The sequence below is a fragment of the Meleagris gallopavo genome, chromosome 1 (assembly GCF_905368555.1).
Source record: "Meleagris gallopavo chromosome 1, MGAL_WU_HG_1.1, whole genome shotgun sequence".
NCBI lineage: Eukaryota > Metazoa > Chordata > Aves > Galliformes > Phasianidae > Meleagris > Meleagris gallopavo.
In genome coordinates this window covers 12,520,250-12,545,466 of record NC_139404.1, presented here as the reverse complement: position 1 = coordinate 12,545,466, position 25,217 = coordinate 12,520,250, and the positions used below count along the sequence as shown (strand labels likewise).

Genomic DNA, 25,217 nt, shown 5'->3' with positions numbered 1-25,217 from the left:
AATGAAAAATATTAAAATTCCTGTTAATTTTAATGTAAGAAGAACAAAATCCTAATAAAGAAGTGGAGAAAATTTGAAATTGCTGACTTTCTGACCTGATAATGTCTTCTAAGTATTATCCACAAAAATAATGGTGATTAATTTATTGAAGTATTTGGGTAACAAGCATGTATTATAAAATACACAACAAGCAGATGCAGTGTAGTTGTAGCAGATTCTACAAAAAGGGAAGAAAGAGCTTTCCTTTTTTTTTTTTTTTTCCTAAATGAAAAAGAAGGCATGGAAAAGTCTCCTCCAAAAAAAGAAACATTTCTTCTTAAACTTTTTTATGTTGTCTTTCCCACTATTATTTGAAATACTTAGTAGTAAAACAATTTTTAGCATTTTTTAAAAACTTCTTCAGCTTGAACTTTTCATAGACACTACGAAATATAATGTTTTTAGTCAAAGATCTAGTTATTCCTAGCCTGCAGCTTAAATCAACAAAGGATTCTTCTGCTAAAACTGAGATAACAGGTTGCCGCTTCTTGATACCTCAATATATCAGTAGGCCAGTAATTAGGAAAAATAATCTTAAACAGCACTAGGATTTTTTTGCATCTTAAAGACAAAAGATAAAGTAACAATTCAACTTCTTATTTTTATTATTGATTTTCATACTTATGTATATTTTGCATATGCACACATATTTAGTACTGAATTACATATGAATTGCTTAAATTTTTAGATCAATTTTTCATCAGTAAAGCATAAGATTCGGGGAAAAATAGTAGTAAATATTATTGCAGAAGAGGCATCCTTCTGTACTGTGCTTGAACCTTCGAGGTTGCTATTCTCTTCGCTGGCCAAGCTTTAAAACCATCAGTAAGTACTACACACACACACATACATATTTATTTATTTTCACTCTTTCTTTAAATTAGGTTTTCACTTTAGCTCATCCCATTTCGCAGCCTGTATTCTTTTCTAGAGGTCGAGCCATAATGAAATAATTGAGTATGGGATCTGTAAAATTAATTTAAATTTGTCTTCTCAACACAATCTGTAAGCCCAGAACTATCCAAATGGCTGAATATTGCAGAGTAGTTTCTATTACGTGTGAAATGCTGTAACATGACAAATAAGATTTAAATGCAAGTGTATGCAAATATCAGAGTGCCAGAATCCAGCTACACTGAGATAACAGAATTGCAGAATCTCAGGTTATCTGAGGATGGCAGGGAGTTGTGAGTCCATCTGGCCCAACCTCTGCCCAAGAAGGGACACCCAGAGCAGAGTGCCCAGGGCCACATTTAGCAGAGATGTTTTCAAGCTGTGTGGCCCCCAGCATGTCCTGGTGCTGGGACTGTTCCTCTCCAGGTGCAGGACTTTGCACTTCTCCTTGCTGAACTTCATGAGATTCTTGCCAGCCTCTTTCTCCAGCCTCTCAAGGCCCCTCTGGATGGCAGCACAATTCTCTGTTGTTTGCTTGGGGAGGAGTAGCTGGAAAGCTGCCTGATGGAAAGGGACCTTGGTGTACTGATGGACAGTTGGCTGAATATGAGCCAGCAGTGTGCCCAGGTGGCCAAGAAGGCCAATGGCATCCTGGCTTGTATCAGAAATGGTGTGGTGAGCAGGGCAAGGGAAGTCATCCTGCCCCTGTACTTGGCACTGGTGAGGCCTCACCTTGAGTACTGTGTTCAGTTTTGGGTGCCTCAGAACAGAAAGGACATTGAGGTGCTGGAACAGGTCCAAAGAAGGGCAACAAGGGCTTGGAGAATGTGCCCTATGAGAAAAGATTGAAGGAACTGGGGTGTTTTAGTGTGGGGAAAAGGAGGCTGAGAGGAGACCATATTGCTCTCTTTCCGGTACCTGAAAGGTGCTTACAGCGAGAGTGGGGTTGGTCTCTTCTCACGGGTGACAGGTCACAGGATAAGAGGAAATGCCTCAAGTTGCACCAGAGGAGGTTTAGGTTGGATATCAGGAAGAACTTCTTTATGGAAGGGGTTGTTAAGCACTGGAATAGGCTCCCCAGGGAGCTGGTTGAGTCACCATCCCTGGATGTGTTTAAAAACTATTTGGATGTGGTGCTCAGGGACGTGATTTAGTGGAGGGTTGATAGTTAGGGTAGTATGGTTAGGTTGTGGTTGGACTTTATGATCTTTAAGGTCTTTTCCAACCTGAGCAATTCTATGATTCTGTTTCTATGATTATTCCAAAGTTCAGATGATAGCTATGTAACAACCTAAAGTCAAGGTCAGGAGATGAAGTTCACAGAAAGTTTTGATTCCTCAAATACATTCCTTTTTTTTACCCCAAAGAAATAAGAACAGATGCATAAAGATCCGCTGAAACTGTATGGTAAGAATTCATCCTTGTGTAACTTAGAGATGATAACTGTTGGAAATCTTTTAGAGAGGTGACTGTGGAATATTTACAGTACACTATGCTTATGGCAGTTTAAGATCAAGTCAAATTTTGTCTACCCTAGATCTTCAAGTGTATTTTTCTAGACTAGAAGAAACTGAGAATCCCAGAGTTGGCCAAGATATTAATGTAGTGCTTGAACTTTTGTACAGATAATAGGTACTTGATTCTGCTGCCCAAAGAGTTCCTCTGGATGTGGAAAAATATCTTATTCCTTCCTGATAATATACATTGGAGTACCTATGACCATGTGATCAGAAGTTAATTCTCTTTGTGATAGCATTTTACAATAATTTCAGGCCAGTCATCTTTTTCCCAGGGCAGCTGATGTCTTCATTAAACAGGTAAATGGGCAGGGAAATAAAAGCCTTTATGATCAGTGTTAAAGGTTCAGTACTAGCTGTGAAAGTGTGCTTGGTTCATTAGGAGTTACCTGCATCTTAATCACTATTCAACTATTTTATCATGAATAGTGCTAAAACATCTTTATAGTGTTTCCATGGGAAAAGTAAGTCCTCTGTTGCAACTTTGTAAAACCCCAAGTGATGTTTTTGATTGCCCTTTTCTTCAGTGTTTCTCTAACAGTAGAGTATTACCAATGGACTCTTTCCTAGATTGTGCTTTAATTGAATACATATGCATTAAAAAAAAAGGAAAGGAGAATGTTTTTATTTTCCAAAAAAGTATAATTTGATGTTTTGAGACTACATTTGAGTGCATTTATTATTCTGTCAGATAATACATTATTTAAATTGTTGATTTCAGTGTGTTTTCTTTTCCTTTAGAGAGTGATTGTGTAACTGTGGATGAGAACAATTTGCTCTGTCAAGTGGTGATGGAAAAGAACAGTTGGCCAGGAATAAAAAAATATTTGATCATGGTTTTGGCTTTTAAATCAGAGGATAGAATAACATTCTCGATGATATCAGCCTACAAGTTACTTAGTAAACTAATTGATTTAATTATTATAATGAACTTTGGCAGATAATAAAGCCAGAAAGCTAAAATGAATTATACACAGCCACACTGTTTCCTTTCTGGGCACTGCACTTTGAAATGTTACATCCTTTTATGATGTTGTTTTCCTTATGCATATGAGTACAAAACTGAACCATAGTAGGGTTTATTGTATGACATTTCCTACACTCTAACATTTGCTTTCCAGAGTGTCTTCTGGAAAATGTGTCCATTAGTATCCTATAGTAATATATTCTTTTAAATTTTATGTGTCATTTCTGAATTCTCTCTGAGTAAAAAACATTGTTTCATACTTTGCCTGTATGAAGTTCTGGGAACTAATCCTTCAGTGCTTGTCATAAGAAAGACAGATCTTCAGTTAAATTTTCACGAAGAGAATAACAGAACTTCTCTTATTCTATTGCTATTTTAGGACACTGTGCTATTGTTAATAACGTGTGGGTTGATATAAATCTAGAATTTCATGGCATTAGAGTTGTTCACAAATGTATGTAATGCCAAAAAGCAATGACATGAGTAAGGAGTGGCTGTAAAGTGAGAAATATTTCTCTCTGCTAAGAGAGGGATTATAAAAGTCTGGTAGACTGACATGATCAGATTTTTGAGTTGAATACCTGATTGTGACATTAACTTTCAAAATTTGCAGGTTATATATTTCATAGAGTCATAGAATCATAGAATGATTTGAGTTGGAAGGAACTTTTAAGATCACGTAGTTCCAACCCCCTGCTGTAAGTTGGGACACCTCCATCTAAATGAAGTTGCGCACAGCCCCATCCAGCCCAGCCTTGAACAGTGTCTCACCGCCCTCACAGTAAACAATTTCTACTGTCTAGTTTAAATCTGCTCTCTTCCAGTTTAAAGCCATTTCCCCTTGTCCAGTCACTACATGCACTTATAACTGAGTTGACTGAAAAGGGAGTCACAAATAAACAAAAAAAAAAAAGGATAACTTTTTCAGCATTTTTGAAATGTATTCTCAAATTCCTTCATGAGAATGAAAAGCACAGCTGCATATTCTTTGCTGTTCACAGGACTATGATCAACCAATGTTGATCATAGTCATAAAATTGAGCTGGCACTACTCTGGGCCCTATGCCATGGCTTCAGCCCAGACAGGGTTCATAGTGCACCAGTGTTTGGTTGGTACTGAGGCTCAGTCCAGGCTGCTTGGTGGGGCAGAGCTGCCATCATGATGGCTGGGACAAGGGGCAGCCACAGTGTGAGGCCTGCTGGCCATGGGTTGGATATGCCTGCTCTAAGGTGAGGTTTGAAGATAAAGGCCTGTATTAAAAACAGCTCTCCTCAAAGCTAAATCCATATGTTGCCGTAGCATTAAACTTCATCTATGCACTGCCTTTTCTATCACATGGCTTAAGTGATTCATATCTAGATAAAACGATTGAACTTAGAAACATCAGCACGTTGGTTTTATCAGCTGGAAAATCAGTATGGTGGTTGCCATAATATACAAGGATCATTATGTACTTCCATCTTTAATAGGTTCAAAATCAAATATAATGTTTATTTTCATCTACTCAATGCTGTTTATTTTAAAGTAATCGTGGTAAATCATGGTCTGCAGGGCTTTTAGAAAACAGTGAAGCTGTTTCTTGTAACTTTGAAGATACCCAGTAATTCCTTCTAAGAACTAAAGATATTTGTGTCAGTGTACTATTGCCAATTAGAGTAATAACATATTTCTTCCATTAAAAATCATTAATATTGATCATACATCCTATTCAATGCCATTCTTTTGAAGCTCTTGTAGGTGACTTAAAATTGCTGCAGAATGATTTCTCTCTTTCCTTTTAGTGATTGAATATCATATTGAAATTCTCTTCCTTTGACATTTCTTCAGCTAATAAACTGCCTTGAACTGTCTGTTCAGTTATATGCTCCAGATGTTATGATCCTTTCCATTGGAGCATCCCCCAGCTACAGTTCTGACCTCATATTTCTGAATAAATCCAAGATTACACAGATTTTGGCAATGGATTTTTATTGTTAATGCTAAAATCACAACGATGTTAGCTGCTTTTTAGGTCTGTTTGCCTTGGTAAATTTTTTGTTTGTAAATTAACTGCAATTTTTAAACATTGTTTTTATTTAAAGCAACTTTGTTATGTAGTGTATGCACATAATGCTAATCATTATTTAATGTCTACATATGAATGTTATGTGATTCCAGCCCAGACTGTCTTTGGCAAATGAATGTGTTGCTGAGCCAAAGAAAAATGAGTACATGAAATACGTGGATTATAGCTCAGCTGTTTGTGGTGTTACTCCACCCACTCAGGGATTTTAGAGAATCGTTTCACCTCCATGCATGACTGGGAATCGTGTTTAAAAACTGCCATTCATGTTCATAGTGCAGGATCTGGGATTTCCTCAGAGGAATATGAAGTGATTTATTCCCATTAGTGGTCAGAGTATTGACATATGAATTCATTTTTCTTTCACCTGGTCACAGCCAAAAGCAATGCAAAATAATCCTTTTTGTGTTTAATGTGTGCTGTGCAGAGAGGGGCCATGCTGCTTTAGAGTAGTGTAATTGTTTCATCTGGACAGCACTCCTAGTGTATACCATATTTCAAGAATACTAGCAGCACTATTGTGCAATTATTCCCTGGGTATAGACAGAGAAAGAAGGGGAGATTACCAAAATAGACTTAAAAATCCTGCAAAGGAAGAGAAAGATCCTTGGGCTGCTTTTAGATATGAAGGTGATCCTGGAGCCTTTGTAATTAAAGAGTAGGGAGATAAAGAAGTTTCAAGATTAAATTGTGACTTGTGAATGTGTTGTTTCATGAGAGTATACTTTCATTTACAGTAAATTCCAGAGAAGCTCAGAGGAATAAAAACTAGGCCTGTAACGCTGACTTGCTTATCAACTGTTGCTTGCTTGTATTTTTTTCAAATAGATTTTTGTTTCTTACTGTGGGCTGCTTCATTCTCTACTATCTTCATAGTTCCTATATATTTTTCCTGTTCATGCAGTCTCTTGTCCAAGAATTTGCTACTAGGCAATGTCCAGAGAACATATACATACTCCGCATGTGTTCTTGCTCTTCTCTAATATTTCCATTCCTCTATTCCACTGTCTATTTTGACACTTCCTCAATATGAAAATGCTAACGTATGGAAAATTGCTTTTTTTTCAGGCCCTTTTCCTCTCTCTCCCTTAGCTCTTTTTGTTTCCCCAGTGGGTTGTACTTAAAAGTGTACAAATTCTAGTTACTTGTTTGAAGCTCTAGAGGCCATCTATGGAAAATAATGGCTGTGATAGAAGTTCCGCATTCAATACTTCAGTCCATCCTTTGATCCACTCTAGGTACTTGAACGTCAGTTTGGTATAATTGCATGAGTCTTTCTTTACTATCCTCCTGGAACTTGTGGAATGACACTGATTTCACAATTACACACTGAAACTGTTATTTGCAAGATAGTTGTTGAACCCTGATCCCTTCCTGTGTGCATTAGTATGTCCTTCACTTACACACTGCATGTCTCTGAGGCATCACTAAACATCTGGTGCAGATAGATACAGACAGCATGTTCAATTGATTACTCTCTTGAATCAAGGATCAGCAGATGCAACATTTTCTGGTACCAGTGTTTGAGAACTTGTTATTTCCAGCTATTACACCACTATTTGTGGTCTTCAATCTTATTTCACTGCTTTTCCAACTGTAAACAGCCTGCTGACCAAAGATCAGAGAACTCTCACTTAGCTCTCCTCCTATACTCTTTCCCTGGATTGCCTTTCCCTCCTCTGACTTTGGCCTATCTCAAGCTTCTTTTTTTCTTTTTTTCTTTTCTTTCTTTTTTTTTTTTTAGCACTGACTCTGTGCAGAAATTATCCTGACATGGTTTATAAACTCATTTTTTCCTACTCAGCTTTTCTCTCTTGGCTGTATTGCTGCTAACAGATGTTCTACTGTGGTTCCATTGTCTGTCCTTTTCAATCATTCCCAGTAGTTCAATTCTGTACTGAAAAAATCCTCCAGAATTTGAGAGGAGGAGTTTGTTAGTTAATGCTGACCATGATAGTTTTCTTTCTTTTGACACTTTCAGAAGTTTCTAGAAAATGTCCAATTCAGTGAATATTATTGGCCAAATGGGAATTTCATCAGTGTTCTATCTTCCTAGGATCATCCTTTAAAAATTAGTATAATGCTTAGGATATTCCCAGAAACAGAGAGGGAGGTAATATATTGTTGTATTTCCTATACAATTTTTTAAAGGTATATGCAGATACGATGTCTACATTATTCAGTTTATCTGCACCATTAAATAGATTTTATCTCAATAATGGAGATAATGAACAAATACAGTTAATAATAGCATGTTTTTACTTAAGAATTTTTTGGAATTTTTACCACGTTTAATTTTTTTCTGAAATTTTCCTTTATGCTGTGCTTTTACTTCATGCAAGCATAAAAGTGCTGAGTACTTTGTATTACACTTCTAAACCAAAACATCTGACTTTTGGATTGTTGCTGGAGAACCAGAGGAGCCCACAAACACCACACTTGTGTGATGAGCTTTAAAAGAACAAGATTTCTCTCTGGAGTGTTGCAGAATTTCTTTTATGATGGCCAACAGATATTTAAAGTTTTGGTCCTGAATCTCTATCCTGCACTGCATACTTATTACTTGATCTAGGATTTCCTTGAGCTAGGAATATTGAAGTTTTAATCCAGCATCCCCCTACTTGTCTGGGGAGTTACTTATCCTTTTTATGTGTGGAAGAGTTTATAATATCTGTCTTTAACAGTAGGTCTAGTTCAACATTAAATGGTGCAGAAATTAAAAAAAGACAGAGGCATTATGTAAAAACTAGTAGGAGTCTTTTAGTAAAAGTAGCTCTTTTTGGTAAAGGAATACATAGCAAGGAACTTTAGAGATACTGGTTAGCCAGGGCATTTCCATGGCTAGAATAATCACAGGTTTTTAAGAATATGCGTTCACATAGGCAGCTGTGTGATGAAGAGATGCTACAATGTGCATTTTTACAAATGAGTTTTGGGAAGGGTAAGCTGTGAGAGTGCTCTTCTGCGAGCACTTAGATGCATACTCACCTTCAGTTTGTGTGGGCATCAGCACGTGGGATGCAGACTGCAGCAGCCTATGTGCTCTTCTTGATCTAGGAGGGAGGTTGTGTAAGCTGATATGACCACTGAAGTGCTTCCTAGGAAGGCTTCAGCAATACGAGCATGTGGAACTGCATCTTGGAAACTAACCATGCCTTGGCTACTCCTATTTTCGGGCAGCTCATATACAGAAGAGGCAGAAGCTGGGTTGTTGAGTTAGGACAGAATAGGAACACAGGTAAATCAGCAAATAGAACCCAACTTCTGGGTTTGAATGTTAATTAGTATAACAACTACCATTCCTGTTCTTCTAGAACCGTATTTATGATTTAAGTCTTCAGTTTTGTTGTTGTTTGTTTTGTTTTGGTTTTTTTTTATATATACAGTAAAACAACAGGAGGCTGATACAAAATCTTAAAAATGTTTTCTGGGAATATTTTAGGAAACTGATAGATACAAAGAACTGGCAATGCATTCAAGAAAGTTGAGTGTTGGTCACAATCCTGCAGCGACTCCATGTCAACACATAACCTGCATTCATACATAATGTTCATGCACAGCTCCTCCCCCACATGTCTACATTTGTGTCTATCTATTTTTAATGCATAGTTTTGAATTTCTACCAGAAAATTTCACAAGAGAGTGCAGAACAACCTGTCAGAAACAACTACTTATTGAAGGATTCTGTGTAACTAATGCCATTCTGTACTTATTTACTGCATTAAACAGAAATCCTTGTAGGTAAATAGTCTTGCAATCCGTATAATTAACAAAAATGTAAACAGTGTGTTGGGTTCCTTTTTTTGTCAGAGTACCAAATATTTGAATTTACTAAAAAAAACCAACAGGGTTTCCTTATTAGCCTAGCACCGTGACAATTACACTGTGCTTTTTAACTGTTTGAACTGACTTTTCTTTGTGTCGTTCCCATTCCTCATCATCTTTGTCCAGATCAAAAGTTTCTGGATAAATGGGCAGCTTGTCTTTTGGGCACTCCTCGTAATAACTCCGAACATATTTTCCAACAGACCATCCTTTGTATTCCTCAGGCATTTTGCATTCTAGGCCATTGTAGTGGACGTTGTAGTGATGCTTCAACCAGTAGAAAAGATAGTGAATGTTGTAATCACATCTCCAAGGATTCTCTCTCAGCCACAGAACTTTCAGAAAGTAAAGATCTTCCAGTACTCCATATTCAAAATTCTGCAAGCTGTTGTTAGATAGATCCAGCTCTTCTAAGTTACTGAGCCCTGAGAAAGCAGCTTGTCAAAAGATAGATATTTATTTGTAACTTGTAAAGATGAATTAGAGAAGATATGCTTATTTGCAACAAGAAATAACTTTTTCATAACTTTGTTTGTTTTTACTAAGGGCTACAAAAAGACTTTTCAAACACAGATCTTTATTAAATGGTTTGTACCCTGAGCATTGACAGATATTATCCTGAAAATTAGAGTGGTTGTATTGCTGATAAAGTCATAAAATGCTTATGAAAATGCATGAGTGTAATATAGTGCCAAAGAAGATGAATGAATATTTGATTTACTCATAGAATTCTTGTGTTCTTTCCACGACAAAGAGTTCTGAGTCATATTTCAGAGAGCACTTCATACTTTTTGCAAGTTTTTTCTCATGATAGAAGACTTAATTTAAATAAGCATGTTGCTAAACCTCAGAAATACCCTTCTACTGATATTACCAGTTTCTCCTATTTAATCTCTAAAATACTACTAGAGAAGGCTCTACTGCTTCATTATTTCTATCTCTCCTTGTGTCTGCTCTCATAATGAAAAATCAAATACACATATACAATAAGCAAACTGCTAAGCAAGGTCACTTGAGGTCTAATAATACATAACTTAAGAGCAACTATGGGTAGCATTTTTTGATCAAAAAGAGTTTTAATTCTTTTGGTCTATTACTTCATATCCATTATTATTTAAAAGCAGCATTCATTGTATTACAGATTTTTTTTTAATTGGAAATCATAATTAAGGATATTCAACTATTTGGCACTTTGGTAAACGGTTAACCTTCAGAATTCTATTTTTGCATTGGCTTGCTTAGTGTTAAAGAGCTGCTGAAATCAGTCACTCTTCATTGACTTGATGATTTATATATCCTTTGTGATGATCTATACAACCTTTGTGAATTGAATGCTACATAAGGTTAAATTTGCACCAACTCCTAAATTTTTAGGTCCTTTTTTCTTGCACATTTTTGTATGACAGAGACTTTACCAAAGTTTACAGTTTATGAAACACAAATAACTGTAAAATGAATATTTAAAATTATTCTTACCAGGATCAATGTACGATATTCCATTACTGTTTAGGTTTAATATCTTCAGTTCACTGACGTCTTCAAACTCTTTGGGTCGTAGCTGTCTAATTTTGTTGTTGGACAAATCAAGTTTAATTATATCTGGAGGTATGTTACCTGGAACTTTCTTTAAATCTTAAAAAATGGAAAAGAGAGAATTTGTATCATTTTTAGGCTATTCTTATTGCTTAGGTTTCACACTTGCACACAGCTTTGTTGGTCTCACGTTATTTCTTTCCCTTTCTTTTCCCCCATTACTTCTATCAATATTTTTTCAGCATCTGACTTTGGCTGCCTTTTTCTTTTCCATCTTTACATTTCATATGAAAGTTGCATTCTTCACTAGTGTTTATAGCAAAGCCTCATTTGGTGTTTTTTATTTTTATTTTGATAGTTACCATATTATTCATTTGTGTAGGAATGGGGTAGGTAGTAAAGACACTAATGAAAGGTGTGTGTGAAACTTGTAAATAGAGAAAACAATATGCCGAGTAAATAAATGTTCATTGCTATGGGAACATATTCCATAATCAAATTACAATGTGGTCTATTACATCTTTTGTTTTGTGTTGCCAAGAGGTAAAATTTCATTAGCAATAAAGTGGTAGTAATCCTAGTATTTAGTAATAGGTGTAGTTATAATTGTACTTCTATAATTATAGTTGCTTATTATTTATAAAAATACATATGTTTTGTTACAATACTTATAATTATTTGCCCAGGTGACATTTCTAAGTATTCTGTCTACTTCTCTACCCTACTTGTATCACTGGCATTTCCGGAGTAGACAAGCATGTCTCAGTCATTATTTTTAAAAGTTCCTTTTAAAAGAGTTACAGGAAGAGCAGCTCCTAGGTTGGTAGTAAGGGCATGTCCTTGAGAAGTGCCAGGTGTGGTCTGAATCTTCCCCAGATAAAGTTATTAACCTTATCTCCAGGCTTTCTGTCTACTAAATGTAGTGTTCTAATCCTGGGCTGTTATAACAAAATGAGTGGTAGTACCCCTTCTTTAACTGTCTTTAAATAAAAGTATAATCCCCGAATCTGTGCTGAAATGGTGTCAGTACACTTCAGAATTTTGAAGACGTCTCAAGCATCAGCATTCTTGAGACTAAAGCAACACATCAGAGACTTCCTGCATTATATTTGAATTTCAGTAGAGCTTTGGTATGATAATACCTGTATTATAAATATGTAAATATTATAAATGCTCCTGCCTGCTCTGGTTGGAATGTTTCCTGCTTGTGCAGATGTCAAAGTTTAGGGTCTAATTATTGCCAAATGAATGAAAATAATGCTTGAATTTATAGACATTAACATACTTTTCATGTCTGTGCTTTAGAATGCGGATTTTTTCAGCTGTTTTTGTGAGTCCAGATAATTTTGCAGAAAAGCAAACAACTTTTTTTTATTTTTCTTTTTTTTTATAACAGTCAAGGACACAGGATGTTTTTGTTCTGAAGCGCTGTCAGTCCTGGTGTATCACTGATCTGATGAGATACGAATAAGAAGTTCTTCAAAAAGGAGGAAATATATGTATTTATATATTTATTTTTAAGAAATATTTACATTTTTGACATGTCTATTGCATGAGCTTTCTGGCATTAACTAAAAGCTCATGACCTGAGGAACAAAGTGCAGGCCTTATAATTTCTCTACAGAAATTCATAGTAATGCTATTCTGCTTGTCTCTCTGTCCCCTCAATTGTAAAGAAATAATGCATTTCAGCTTTTGGGGGCATCTTCTGATTTGACAGGTGATAAACTCTCCTCCTACTCTGAAATCTTGTTCATATGGATTTAGAAGAAATTTTATTTTTTGCCAGGAATTTGAGTCCATCATACTCTTCTTTCTGATGAAAATTCCAGTGAAATTGTGCATCTGCTGCACAGTAATCATACGCAGGGACAGATAAGTATGATGCTTTCATCAAAGATTACCATATGTTCAGAAATCCCAAATTTTCATAAGATTTGTGCATCCAGCTGTCAAGCATATGCACCGTAGATCTGGTACTTCCTAAATGAGACTTACTCAGGGTGTGCATGCTAGACATTCAGGAAGTCCAGGAGTGATAGAGCTAGCTCTTGACCTGAAGGAAGGAGTCCTGTACCCTTATACACCAGGACTGTAGTACACTCCTGTGGGTGTTGATTTAACTTTATTTCTTCACCAGTAATTTATTTTTCATATTCTGTGAAGCTGCCATGAAGAGCAGACATGATTGAAGGTCACTATGGAATTAGGGAAAAAAACGTAACATTTTTCTTGCCCAGAATTTTTGAGTACATTAAGGTATTCAGCTCATCTCTTCTATACCACTGAATGGGAAGAGATAGAAAGTCAGTATTATATCAGTATTTATATTATAATAAATGTATATGTATGTATGTATATGTATGTATGTACATGTATAATATATGTATAATATATGTATATAGTGATGAATATACATAATAATATATACCTCTTTTTGTTCAGCTTTTGTTCAACACTGTTTTCTAGAAACTTGAAGTAATTGATGATGTAATTAAGATCATGTGAAGGATAGTTAAGATCATAATTTGTGTCTAATAACTAAGCTCTTATTCACAAGAGGAAAGATAAGGGAATATCAAGAAATTAATAAGTGTTAGCCAATAAAAACATAAATAATTAATAAAAAGACATAGTAAGAGAGGAATTTAGCAGTGAGAAGAAGGTAAAACCATCAATATTTTTTATAGCATATGTAACAGACGAACCATGTCATCAAATGCTGAAATTATTAGTTCTTTATATTTAGGTAGCATCTCCAACATTGAAGTTCAAGAGTAAGAACTCACTAAGAGTTATATAAGTCTTTGTTAAATAAATAGAAGTTTAGCAAACACATTGCAAGATACAAGTAGACAAAACTGCAGTGATCTAATTTTGCAGGATATACTTTGCAAAAGTTGGGAAAATAGTTCTCCCAATTTGGGCTACCTCAGGTAATGCTTTTTAGTTCAGATTTTATAATGCTAACGGACAACTCTCTTCAGAATTGTTTTGTACTGTATTTTGTTTCTTTGTGGTATAAAATATAAGAAATATAAAGCGTGAATAAATGTGCATTTTCATTTTGACACATGCCACAGCTGGTTTACCCTTAGGGCTTAACTATGGCTTTTAGGAGACGCATTTGGGAATGGAATGGATCCAAGAGACTGAAAAATATTTCTTAAAGACACTTCAGCTTTGAAGTTGGGTTTCAAACCCAAAGTTTGTTGGGTACTGAGAGGAAGAACACAGAGGAGATATTTCTTTATGAAGAAAAGTATACAATTTCTTCCTTCAGAAGAAGAAATCATGCAAATACACGTGAGGCTGCAGTGACCCTTCTTTGCGTTTAGGTTCCTATGGGGATTGTTAGCACAGCTGGCTGGTCCAATCCTGTTTCACAGTTAACTTTTGTGAAATCTTTGTGTTTATACACTGGAAAAAGAAAAAAGAATGCTCCATGCTTATTTTTATCAGTGCAGTGATTTTTGCACAGCTGCAATATGACTGATTAGTATGCTTACCATTGTAGTATCAGACAGTTGAGGTGCTGATGGTTCAGTAATTTAAGCATAGACTTAATTTTAACTACTGTTGATTTTCATTGGATGTGTTATACTAGTGAACTAAAGAATGTTTGTGAGAAAAATATTTATGGTAAACAGACAAAAAAGTATTAGTTAAAGTAAGTCAAGAAAGAACTGGTGCCATATGGATTTGTCATAAATAATATGTGCAGCAGTAAGAGGGCAAGATTATGAAAATAATTCATTCAGTTAGAAGAATAGATACAAACCTTTTCTCTTGCAGTTCAGGGTTGGTACAGGAAACACATACATGTGGCACAAAGAAGAATCAAATTCTGGTTTGGTAGCTTCAGGCTTCTGTTTTATGTTTCGGGGATCTTGCCTGTCCTCTTCACTACATAGCTGGTCAGCTTTTATCTGTTTTAGCTTCTGATTTTTCAGTTCTATTGGGTATGCACACTTGGCATAGTTTCCCAAATTTCTGTTTGTTGGAACCTGTAGCATTGTAACAAGAGTTTCTAGTTCACAATTGCAATGCCAGGGATTATCATAAAGACGAAGGTAGTTTAGACTGGGAGTATAAATAAAAATCTCCTCAGATAAACTCTTAATTTGGTTATGCTGGAGTAGGAGTGTGGTAAGTTTATTCAAACCAAAGAAAGCCTGGCTCTCAATTTTTGATATGTCATTCTGCTGTAAATCCAGACTTTTCAATACTTTATATTTAGAAAACATATTATTCTTCAATTTACGAATCCTGTTTCTTGCTAGCAGCATGTGCTTCAAATCCTCGGGCCAATCGGGTGCCACAAAAACCAATTTTCTTTCCTGACAATCTAGATATTTCTCATGAAGGTAAACATATATATCACATGGTTGGGCTTGGGCGTTGCGCTTAACGGTGCTAGACGCTCTTCTTAAGATGTTTTCCTTTTCATTTTTTCTCAGGTTCCTATTCCTTGTCTTCCTAAAGTCAGATGCTTTACAAAGAAGAAGTAGTATTATAATAGTAACGACTTGCATCCTGACATTCAGCTTGCCCACTTATTTTTTTGTGACAACTGGGAGAGAAGAAATTTTTGGTTGTCTTAATCAGTGTCGTCCAGATCTGAATAGGCACAGCTGGGGTATGTGGTATCCCTGTGGTTGAAGAAAAATAAAGTATTAGAACAGATGAAATAAGCTTTTTCATGGAGGCTTGTGCATAGTGTGCAGCTTTCAGTAAAGTACTCAGTCATTATACTACTTAAAACTTCAGTTACTTTGATAAAGTTGTGTCCTTTTTCATTGCTCTTACTGTCTGTGACCTACTGTCATTTATTTTGCTGATGCATGGAAAATTAGGCAGACTACTTGATAATTGATTTTTGTCACAAGTTTCTCAAGTGTTTAAGAAACACTATCGGACAGAATGTTCTTTGTATTTAAATTCATCTTGGTAGATAAGCTTGAAAAAGGACTTGAGGCTGGTATTTTCCAGCTTTTTGGATACTGACCTACTGGATGTTCCAGTAGGAAAAACATCCAGTAGGATGTAGAAATTGACCTGCATCCAGTGTTTCTATCTCACAATATGAAGTGCATTTGTTTTCTGGTTGACTCCCATTTTATCCCAGCCAGCTCTGGTACAACCAAGTGTCTCTCATAGCCCATGTCAGGTAGACAAAGTTGCATAGACTGTTCTGTGAAGGACCCAAATGTAGTAGTTTTCAAAAGCATATGAGGTTATTGCGTCATCTGAGGGTAGGCAGGATGCAAAGGAACCTGAGGAACCTTATCTGCATGCTGCTCCATAGTATCCCAACCAGCTCTGATACTATCAGGTGTCACTTATGGCCCATGTCAGGTAGTTAAAGTTGCATAGACTGTAGTTTAGAGGGGTATACTCTAGACCGTGGGACCTGTGTCAATATCAACTTTGAAAACCCCTTAATTGGATTCTCTGTTTTTAATGCTATACTTGCCAGTTCTCTATTGGCATTCAGATTCTGTTAATTTGTAGTGTGCATTACTGTCAACACATTAACTCTTTAACTCCCAGTGCACTACATGATATGATGTGGAATACCAATAGCCAAAGATCATAAAACCAAGACATTTACACTGATGACTTTATCCCTCACATGAAAAATGAGATTTTTTTCAGACTACTTTTCAGAAGTTATATACTAGTCAGTCTAAGTAGTGCGTTTTAGTAACATCAGTCATAACTGGGATCCTCTGTGTTATTTTAAACTTCTCAGCATTTTTCAATATTCAACATTCATATCCATGAGCGCTTGGAATTAGAAAAAGATAAGAACTTGATGAGGAAAGATAATAAATAATTATGAAATATTCTTTCTTATTCCTTTCCATCTCCTGAATCTGAATTGGCATTTGTTACCAGTATTATTCTGCCATCCAATTAAATTTTGCTCAGCTGTAATATCAAAACAAGCAACTCTTTTCAGTAGCATTTACAAGTTCACGTGTAAAATACGTCTCCTTTAGTCTTAGGCCAAGAACCATGTAAGAGGTATGTCATTTCTGTGGCTTAGCAGGCTTAATGATATTTGAACTGCTTAGACTCTTTTGAGTTGTGCAATCCCTGTCAGGGATCTTGAGGGATCAAGGTCCTACTCTTGTAGGACAGACCTCTGGTTGGTCTAATGCTTGACTGCAATTGAAAACTTGTATTTGCTTACCATGTGAAAGTGTTTTTTAAAAATAATTTTTATGTACTTCTTTTACCTCTATAAACATTTCATACTGCATTTTCCATGTTAGGTATGTGTATCAGGCCTACTTTTTATTTTCATTTTAGTTTAGTCAGATTGGTTATTATTAAAGATTGGATTAAGGTAAAAATCATTATTACATAATTACCTTTGAGGATAGACTTAAAATTTGGCAAAGAGAGTGGTTGAAAGAATGTGTAAGGGCTGCTTCTAGTGTCAAACATCCACATTTCATTATATAGTTAAAATTGCAAAGATCTCTGCAAAGTAGTTGTTATAAACAAGAAATTAAATGGACACAGAAGACAATGTCTCAACTAAATTCTCCTAAATTCCATAGCTGCAGAATATAAGGAGAGCAGTTTGTATATTAAGTCTAGTTACTGTTCCTCTACTTGTTCAAGGAAAAAATAGTTCATTTATATAATCAAATATTGGTATCACCATGTAACAGTGGGATGGAACAGACACATTTAGAAAACTTTATTCCATCATTTCCTAACACTAAATTTCTTAACTAAAGAGCTTTCTTATCTTTTGGTAATGTAAGACAAAAAGCAACTTGATTCCTAAGCCAGATATTGATGAAGTGTTAAGAAGACATTTTTCCTCTGGACAACTTCAGCTTTGTATACTATTTTTTTTGTTTGTTTGTGTGTGCTTTCTTCTCAGTAATCTGATATTGCAATAGTTTTAAGTAGGATATTAGCCTAGATGGACTGAATCTGTAATAGAAATTCTTAAGTTTCTATGGCACTCAGAGAATTCAAACTTTTAACATTCAAAATGACTTTGTTTTTTTTAGGTGAATGTAGGAACTTACAAGATTTAAATCTCTCTGAATGTCAGGGGTTGAATGTAAGTAACACAGACTTTATCCACATACCTATTACAGATGAACCTGGCAAATCAACCATCCACTGTATTTTTTTCAAATGAATTAAAAAATAAGAAACTTTTCAACAAGAATCAAAATTTCACAATAACTATTTTAGGACTATGCTTTTCAGGATTATCCAATTATCCAGAGGCTAAAACTTATACTATATTAAATTAACCTTGTGAATAAATATGTTCTTGTCATGTTCAGAATGCTCATTTGGTATGGTCTTAAAATTTCTGATTGTATGCAGAATTCACATAACATAGACCTCAACCATCTCCTAGATATGATTAATTTCAGCATGTCTCTGCAAAGAGCAGAAAAAAATTGCAACTCTTCATTAAAATTTCTGTCATCTTTTTAACAGGTATTAAATGTACCTGCTTATCTGTATTACTTCAGATGTGTAGTTTGTCATAGAATTTGGACTACTTGTTCTAAAATGTTAGAATTTTAATTATGCCTAATAGGGCAGTGGCTTCTTACCAACTATTACATAGTAAATTTTGAAAGAAAAAAGAAAAAAAAGGAAGAAATCAACAGTAATGACATAACCACAGTAAACTTCCTAATATTGTATTTTGGGAAACTCAGAGGACTGGTAAAATTGGTGAACTGTTAATATTTGGAAGTAGAAGATACTTAACAATATTTGCAAGGAGGAAGACATATTGACCCTTGAGGGATGTCAGTTGCCACAAGACACTAGTGGTACTTAGCAATACTGGTGACAGTGCTTTGGCCTAGCAGTCCAGGCAAATTTTCAGTCACTTTGAAATCCACTTATCCAGCCTATATTTTTCCTTTTGACTATGAAAGATACTGTGTTGAAGGCCTTGTAGTAGTCAAGATACACAAACTACTGTTCTCCTCTTATCCAAAGAGTTTGTTATTTCACCATAGAAAGTTATTACATCAGTGAGGAATGATTTGTACTCAGTAAATTCTTGCTGGCTGTTCCCTGTCACCTGTTTATCTTTCATTTGCTTGGTCACGGCTTCAAGGAGGATCTGCTAAATAAACTTCTTAGGGACTTTGGTGAGGCTGAAAGACTCTTGTTTCCTGGATCCTTCTTCCCATTTCTGAAGGTGAATGTGACATTTCCTTCCTTCCAGTCATTTGAAATCTCCTGTTATCCAGACCTTCGAAAAATGAGGGAGGACTCAGTGACAGTGAATATGCAAATCTGATATGCTTCAGCAGATGTGTTAAAAGTCCCATGTGCTTAATTCAACTAGGTAGTGTTAAACATTTGCTTGAACTGCAATGTTAAATTCATCTTCATGTGAATTAAAGTAGTATCATATGTTTCTTAGTATTCTGCTTAGAGATTGAAGAAAATGACTTTCATTTGTAATAATAAATATGATGATTTAAAAATTCTTGTTGAGGTGGGGTTTTGTTTTTGCTATTATATAAGGGCTCTTCTGAAAGTAATGCCTCCTACTTTATTATGTTGGCACGTGACATCAGAGGCAGATGTTGATAGTATGACAAGAGAGGCTGAAAAATATCCAGTTATGTTTTATTGCCATTCTACTCCTGATAGCAGGGGTGCAATCTGACAGAGTGGCATCTGGCATGGAAATGCATAAGAAGCAAAAGCATGTCACCGAATTCCTCCATGCAGAAAGAATGGCACACACTGACATCTCTGTCAACATTTTTGAACGTTTATGGAGATCAAACATCTGTGCAGTGGGTGCAGTGAGGTGGTGGGTACTGCATTTCTGCAGTGCAATATTGGCAGTGGGTCACCTCCGCTGGTGCAGGTTTTTACAATCGCAGTGTTCATCACTGGCAAAAATGCAAAATGCTAGTGACAGTGACTGTACTGAAAAATAATTTAATAGCTTTTTGTAGGTGAGACTTTGTTCTGTCAAATAGGGTTACTGCACTCTTTGTAAGTGTTGTAGTTTCCATGGTAATAAATAGGAGGCATTACTTTCAGAGAAATCTACGTATATACAAATGTAAGATAAATTAATGCAAATATAATTTTAATGTACATTCGGATTTCTTTTATTATGCAGGATGAATCAATGAGATTCATATCTGAAGGTTGCAGATCTCTTCTCTATTTAAATTTGCCATATACAAATATTACTAATGGAACACTACAACTTTTGTCAAGGTGAAGTTAGAAATAAATGTTATAGTATGTTTGTTTTACTCATACAGTAAGCTTAGAGGCATGTATTGTAGAAATACCCTTTTAAAGAGATTTACAGATTCTGTCTGTTAGATAAAACTTACAAAATACTCAATACATTTGACTTAGGTGACAATTCTTTTTTCTTTTTCACTTTTTATTATAATTTTATTATAACTAATATATTCCAGGCCACTCTATATATTTCACACATGTCTGCAGAAACTTTCAAGAGAACATGGTATTTAAAATATTCTGTGGCATGTCCAGCTACTCCTGATGATACAAGAAGTTTGCACAAAGGAATGTTTATAAAAATTCTTTTTTGTGAGAGAAGATTGTGGGTGGGTCTATTGTGTGAGCCAAATAGCTTTGTGCCAACTGCAAGAGAGTTATTCTAAGATCTAATTTGGAAGATCGGTGTATGGAAGACAAATAGTTAACATTGTTAGAGGTCTGTCGTTCCTGTTTCGATGTGTCCCTCTGTAAGACATGAAGATTTGGTGAATAAGAGGTTGGTTGCTGCATTAGAAGCTGACATAAAGGAAAAGCATGAGGGTCAAGGATGTGCCTTCACAAAGATGTATACAGATTCTGAAGATAGATGTACAATATTTCTCTTTCCCATGAATAAAATTAATGCCATCCTTTCAGCGACACCCCACAAAGTCCAAAAATCTCTTTTTCCTTTACACTGTCATCACAGTTTTTATTCTTCTCAATTTTGTGTGCTTTGGCGAAAATTTCTCTTGAGTGTCTCCAGTCTTGCCAGTCACCTTTTCATCAGTATTATTTTCATTGTAATCTGTGTTTTGTCCACAGTGGCTGATATTTTGTCTTTTTACATTTCCACATATTTTTGCTGTAGTTTGGAAAAGTTATTCTATAGGTAATCCCAGTCTATTTTATTCTAGTTATCTAAGTATCCTATTACTATCAAGAGTCAGAACCATATATTTCTTTTGATGTGTAAATCACATTTACAAAAGAAAAATGTCTCCAGAGTAGACAAAACTTTCAATGCAATAAAATGAATAAAACAAAAAGGCAACTTCAAATACTAGGATATATGCAGTTAAACTTCTACCTCATAAATAGTAAATTTTCCTTTTCACACATGAAGATTCTGGTTTGAAAGTATAAAATACCACTCTTTCTAGAGACCATTTTTGGGCAGAAAGCAAGGCTCACTGTTTCCAAGTTTACAAGGAGATAGAAAAAGATGCTGTCCTGTGAAAGATTTGCTAGAAGACACGTTTCATAAACACTTCATGTGCCATCTGAAAAGGCACAGCTCGCCACAGGTCTTGTATAATAGTGTAACTAGTACAGAGTTCTTAAAGGTGGCAGTGTTGTATTTTGTAGTACTGCACATGAGGTTTGCCATTGGATATCAAATGTCCATTACTGGAACAAGGAACTAGTGTAGGCTGAATGTGCTGAAAGCTATTTGGTGATTTTTGATTCTCTCCTACTTTTCCATGCTTTTCCTCCATATTGACACTGATTATTGGGTACATTTTCCCTCTGAAAAGTGCTTCTTTATATGACAGGCATGAATATTAGCTATTAAGAATAAGCATGAGATGGTGATTTTATCAGATTGCATTAAAGAAATGAGCCTGAGACTGTTAATACCAAATTAATTTTTAAAAAGCCAGTATGAGAGCATTTCTGCAGATTTCACACAAAACAAGCATTTGTAAGGAGTCTATTGTGCTCAAGCTTAAATTCTAAGAAAGCTGTCACTTTACAGATGGCAGAAACAGTCAACTAAAATTCCCAAATCATAAAAATGAGTCATATGACCTATGAGGAAAATCATTGTCTCTTCAAGAGTACTGGATGGTTTTGTTCACAGGTTTCAAAATCCAGTAAGAAAGGCTTCCCTGTATCTTAAGTTATGCAACCTTGTAGCACAACCTTGTTTATAGAAGTCCATTACTTTATTATCTGTTTTGTTAGATGCATTTGGAAGCATCTAATCACTTGTAGTGATTTTTGCACTAAAATGCAAAAAAAGAAATATATTCTGTCAAGAAATATATTTCTGGATTCAAGAAGAAAGAAATGTTTCTGTTTAATAAAAAACAAAAAATCAAAACGAACACATAGCCTCATATTCTCAGATCTGGCCTTGATTTACATTGCCTGTCTTCTGTAGTGTTTTCATGAAATATAATCTTACATTTATTTTTAAAAGGTTTGTTATTATCTTTTTTTTTTTTTTTAAGGTTAACATTATTTTCCAGCTTCCTATATTTATATGTGTATCTATCTATATATATGTACATCTATACATATATATACATAATGTATTTGCAGTTCAGTTTAAGTTACCACGTTTCCCCACTCTATGTGGAAAGCATAAAGTCAGCTCTGAAAATCAATGCCACTCCCTAGGTAGTTAACTCCTCAGTGGGTGTTCCTGTGTTTCTTCAAAATGCTAATTTTTGCTGACTTGCAGATCTGCAGCACTGTATGCCTACAACTAAATATCTACCAGAGCAGTAGGTCCTAATTCTAGCCTAATTCTAGGCTCTGATTTTCTATATACTTTCATTTGTGGTGCTTGTGGTAATAGTTATTTATTCCAGTTAGAAATTTAGTTCAATAAAATGAATGGTTTTCAGTGTGCTATAAACCAGATCCGCAGATGGAAACTTAAATTTATCCCAAGTTTAGATTCTCAGTTTTTACAGAGTGCTGCAGAAAAACATTTTCCATTTATACAGTTTACTTGCTTTTAGCTAACATTTAGTATAAAGCAATGTTTTCCAAAAGAACTGGTTAAAACTTTAGAAAGCATTGAAAGATGAAAGATGTAGGTACTTAATTCGCTTTTGTATCTCTATCAGTTTTTCAGGTTCTTTTAGTAGTATTCTTCTAAATAACTGCAGGAGCAGAGAAGTTCTTACTGTGCGTTTTTATTGCTAATGTTCTTTGATAGAGCTCTGGCTTTCATTTCCACCAGGCGCTGCTTGTAAAATCAATGGCAACGACAGTCCAGCAAACTTGCACTGAAAAGCCTATTAGTTTTCAAAGTATGCATACAAGAATCACAGTTAATTAAAAAAGGTTTTGTAGTTATTCAAAATAACTTTAAAATGATATTGTTTTCATACAGTGAAGTATGTTATATGATAATGCTACTCTCCAATAAACCGGAGTAGAAAGTGCAGTGGAAAAAAGAAGAAAATTCTATTAAATGTCTAACACAATTCCTTTACAGTAACTTTCAGAATAGTTTAGCTCTGCTATTTTGTCTTTTTCTGATTCTATAACATACTCTTGTGATAATTTTCTCTCTCCTCTATTTTATCTTGAAAAGGAGCTTTCCCAATTTGCAGTATCTCAGTTTAGCTCACTGCAGAAAATTCACAAAGGTTTACAGTACCTGGGCACTGGCACAGGATGTCACAAAGCTCATCTGCTTGGACCTTTCAGGTTGCATTCAGGTTCGTACTTCACGTCTTTCTTCCATTCTGTGAAGAAGAGAATCCTTTATATGACTGGCTGCATCCTGCATTCATGGTATACTGAAGTAGAACAAGCACTGCAGCAGTCTTCCAGGGTTTTGAATTACACGACTACAGCTGTTTAAATTTTACTGAGGCACTATAGGTTTGGATCGCTTCCAACAAACTGTCAGATCTATAAACAGCTAGTGCTTACTGCATAATGAGAACAAGGCTTGCTTTTTGTGGCTGTAAATAACTAATTCTATGTTATGATTAGTTAGGATTTTAAATCAGGAGATTTGAAAATGCAGTTTTTACTAATACGTTAAAAATAAAGCCACCGTGCATTGGAAAAATGCAAAGTTACACTTGAATTTCTGAGAAGGAAAGTGATTCAAATGTAATCTTTTGTTACTATTTTATAACGATTTGAAGTAGTGTTTATAATGATAATCTAAAAATAGTTAGTGTTTTGGATTATTTCAGTCTCCAACTAAGATTCTAAAGATGCCCAGTGTTTTAGAATCTGGTACTATTCTAGATACTTTCAAATATATTCTATATCTCAAAACATACTATAAAAGCAATATGGAATACTAAACCATAAGGCACTAAAAGCTTGCCAATGTCTTAATAAAAGCTCCCACATACATTCTTGTTTATACTGATAGGCTTCTCCAAAGTACAAAATATGTGGAAAATGTTGAAGAGTTGGAGTCTGACAAACAGAATGGTTTAGCTTCCCATTTGACAGAATCTTTCCAGAGCCAAGGATGAGGGCAGAGAGAGCAGTAGCCTTCTTCTGACTGCTTTTTGCTCTGAGGTCTCTTTCCTGCTTTTTCAGAAGTGCAATCATGAATTGTAAGGATCTGTCTCTAGGAAGCATGATCTAACAGCAGTCAGAGAAAAGTGGTCATCATTGAACTAGGAAAACCACAATCTTTCCACTTTCCAGAAGAATGAAGTGGGTTTGCTCACCAGTGTATTTGAGAGCTCTGAAAGTCATTCCACAGCTTCCTCCATTTTGGGTTTCCCTCTGATTCTGGAACAGTATTTAATGATCATGACTGAGCAATTAAGTAAACAGCTAAAACTAGAAAAAAGCATCAAATTGCATCATTGTTGCTGAAAGCCTTTCAATAGGACAGAATGGTGGGTGTTTTTTTACCTCATTGGATTAACTAAGCAAAAGGGAACTTCTGTGTGGATAACATTTCAGAATTAGAAATTAGACCAGAAAATATGTTCTGTAGAGCCTTGTTTTTTTCCTTCATTTTAACATTGCTGTTCTTTTTAAATGAGTTCTTATATTACCCTTACCGTTGTAGTGTTTAAACGTCTGTTTGGAAAACCCATCTGTAAAATAAGTGATTATGCTAACGGTCTTAGAGGTGGCAGTTCGGGGACCCGAGCATTTAAATAACTCACTAGAGCTTAATTAGGCAGAAAAAATAGATATTAAGCAAATATTTTCTAGACTATTGTAAAACATGACAGCCTTTGTTTTGACTGATTATTATTATAATTCATTGTAATAATATATGGTGAATTCTAGCTATGGTTTTTTTGCATAAAATTTCAGAAGTTAAGGTTGTGTCTTTATGACATGGATGGTAAACATTTTCATTAAAAAGTTTCATGCTTTTGTTGT

The 25,217-nt window shown here is 35.2% G+C and overlaps 2 protein-coding genes across 3 annotated transcripts in view; one reads left to right on the top strand and one right to left on the bottom strand.

Annotated features, from left to right (window-relative positions):
* FBXL13 (F-box and leucine rich repeat protein 13) overlaps positions 1-25,217 on the top strand; it is a gene marked incomplete at its 5' end in the record, with an annotated part of 76,110 nt that overhangs the window by 20,222 nt on the left and 30,671 nt on the right. The window contains 7 exon segments of the mRNA XM_085216855.1: positions 728-781; positions 783-864; positions 17,876-17,928; positions 19,987-20,087; positions 23,437-23,483; positions 23,486-23,526; positions 23,528-23,563. Of these exon segments, the coding sequence (XP_085072981.1) occupies positions 728-781; positions 783-864; positions 17,876-17,928; positions 19,987-20,087; positions 23,437-23,483; positions 23,486-23,526; positions 23,528-23,563 (414 nt within the window).
* On the bottom strand, positions 5,370-23,718 carry LRRC17 (leucine rich repeat containing 17). Of its 2 annotated transcripts, XM_010725494.4 has the most exons (5): positions 23,503-23,718; positions 18,922-19,095; positions 14,620-15,490; positions 10,782-10,937; positions 5,370-9,742 (listed from the first exon to the last, which is right to left on the bottom strand). In XM_010725494.4, exons 3-5 carry the CDS (start codon positions 15,371-15,373, stop codon positions 9,339-9,341), a joined length of 1,314 nt encoding a protein of 437 aa, XP_010723796.1. In that variant the 5' UTR covers positions 15,374-15,490; positions 18,922-19,095; positions 23,503-23,718; the 3' UTR covers positions 5,370-9,338. The 2 variants fall into 2 exon arrangements, with proteins under 2 accessions (XP_010723796.1, XP_010723730.1); XM_010725428.4 differs by lacking the exon at positions 18,922-19,095 and having other exon boundaries at positions 23,503-23,717.

What these genes read in the sequence shown, in the direction of transcription:
- LRRC17 (XM_010725494.4), bottom strand. Translation starts at nt 15,373, where the DNA reads ATGCAAGTCGTTACTATTATAATACTACTTCTTCTTTGTAAAGCATCT. An exon ending in CCTGAACTGCAAGAGAAAAG is followed by an intron (nt 10,938 to 14,619) that starts GTTTGTATCTAT and finishes CCATTTTTTAAG; the next exon opens with ATTTAAAGAAAGTTCCAGGT. An exon ending in AATATCGTACATTGATCCTG is followed by an intron (nt 9,743 to 10,781) that starts GTAAGAATAATT and finishes TCTTTTGACAAG; the next exon opens with CTGCTTTCTCAGGGCTCAGT.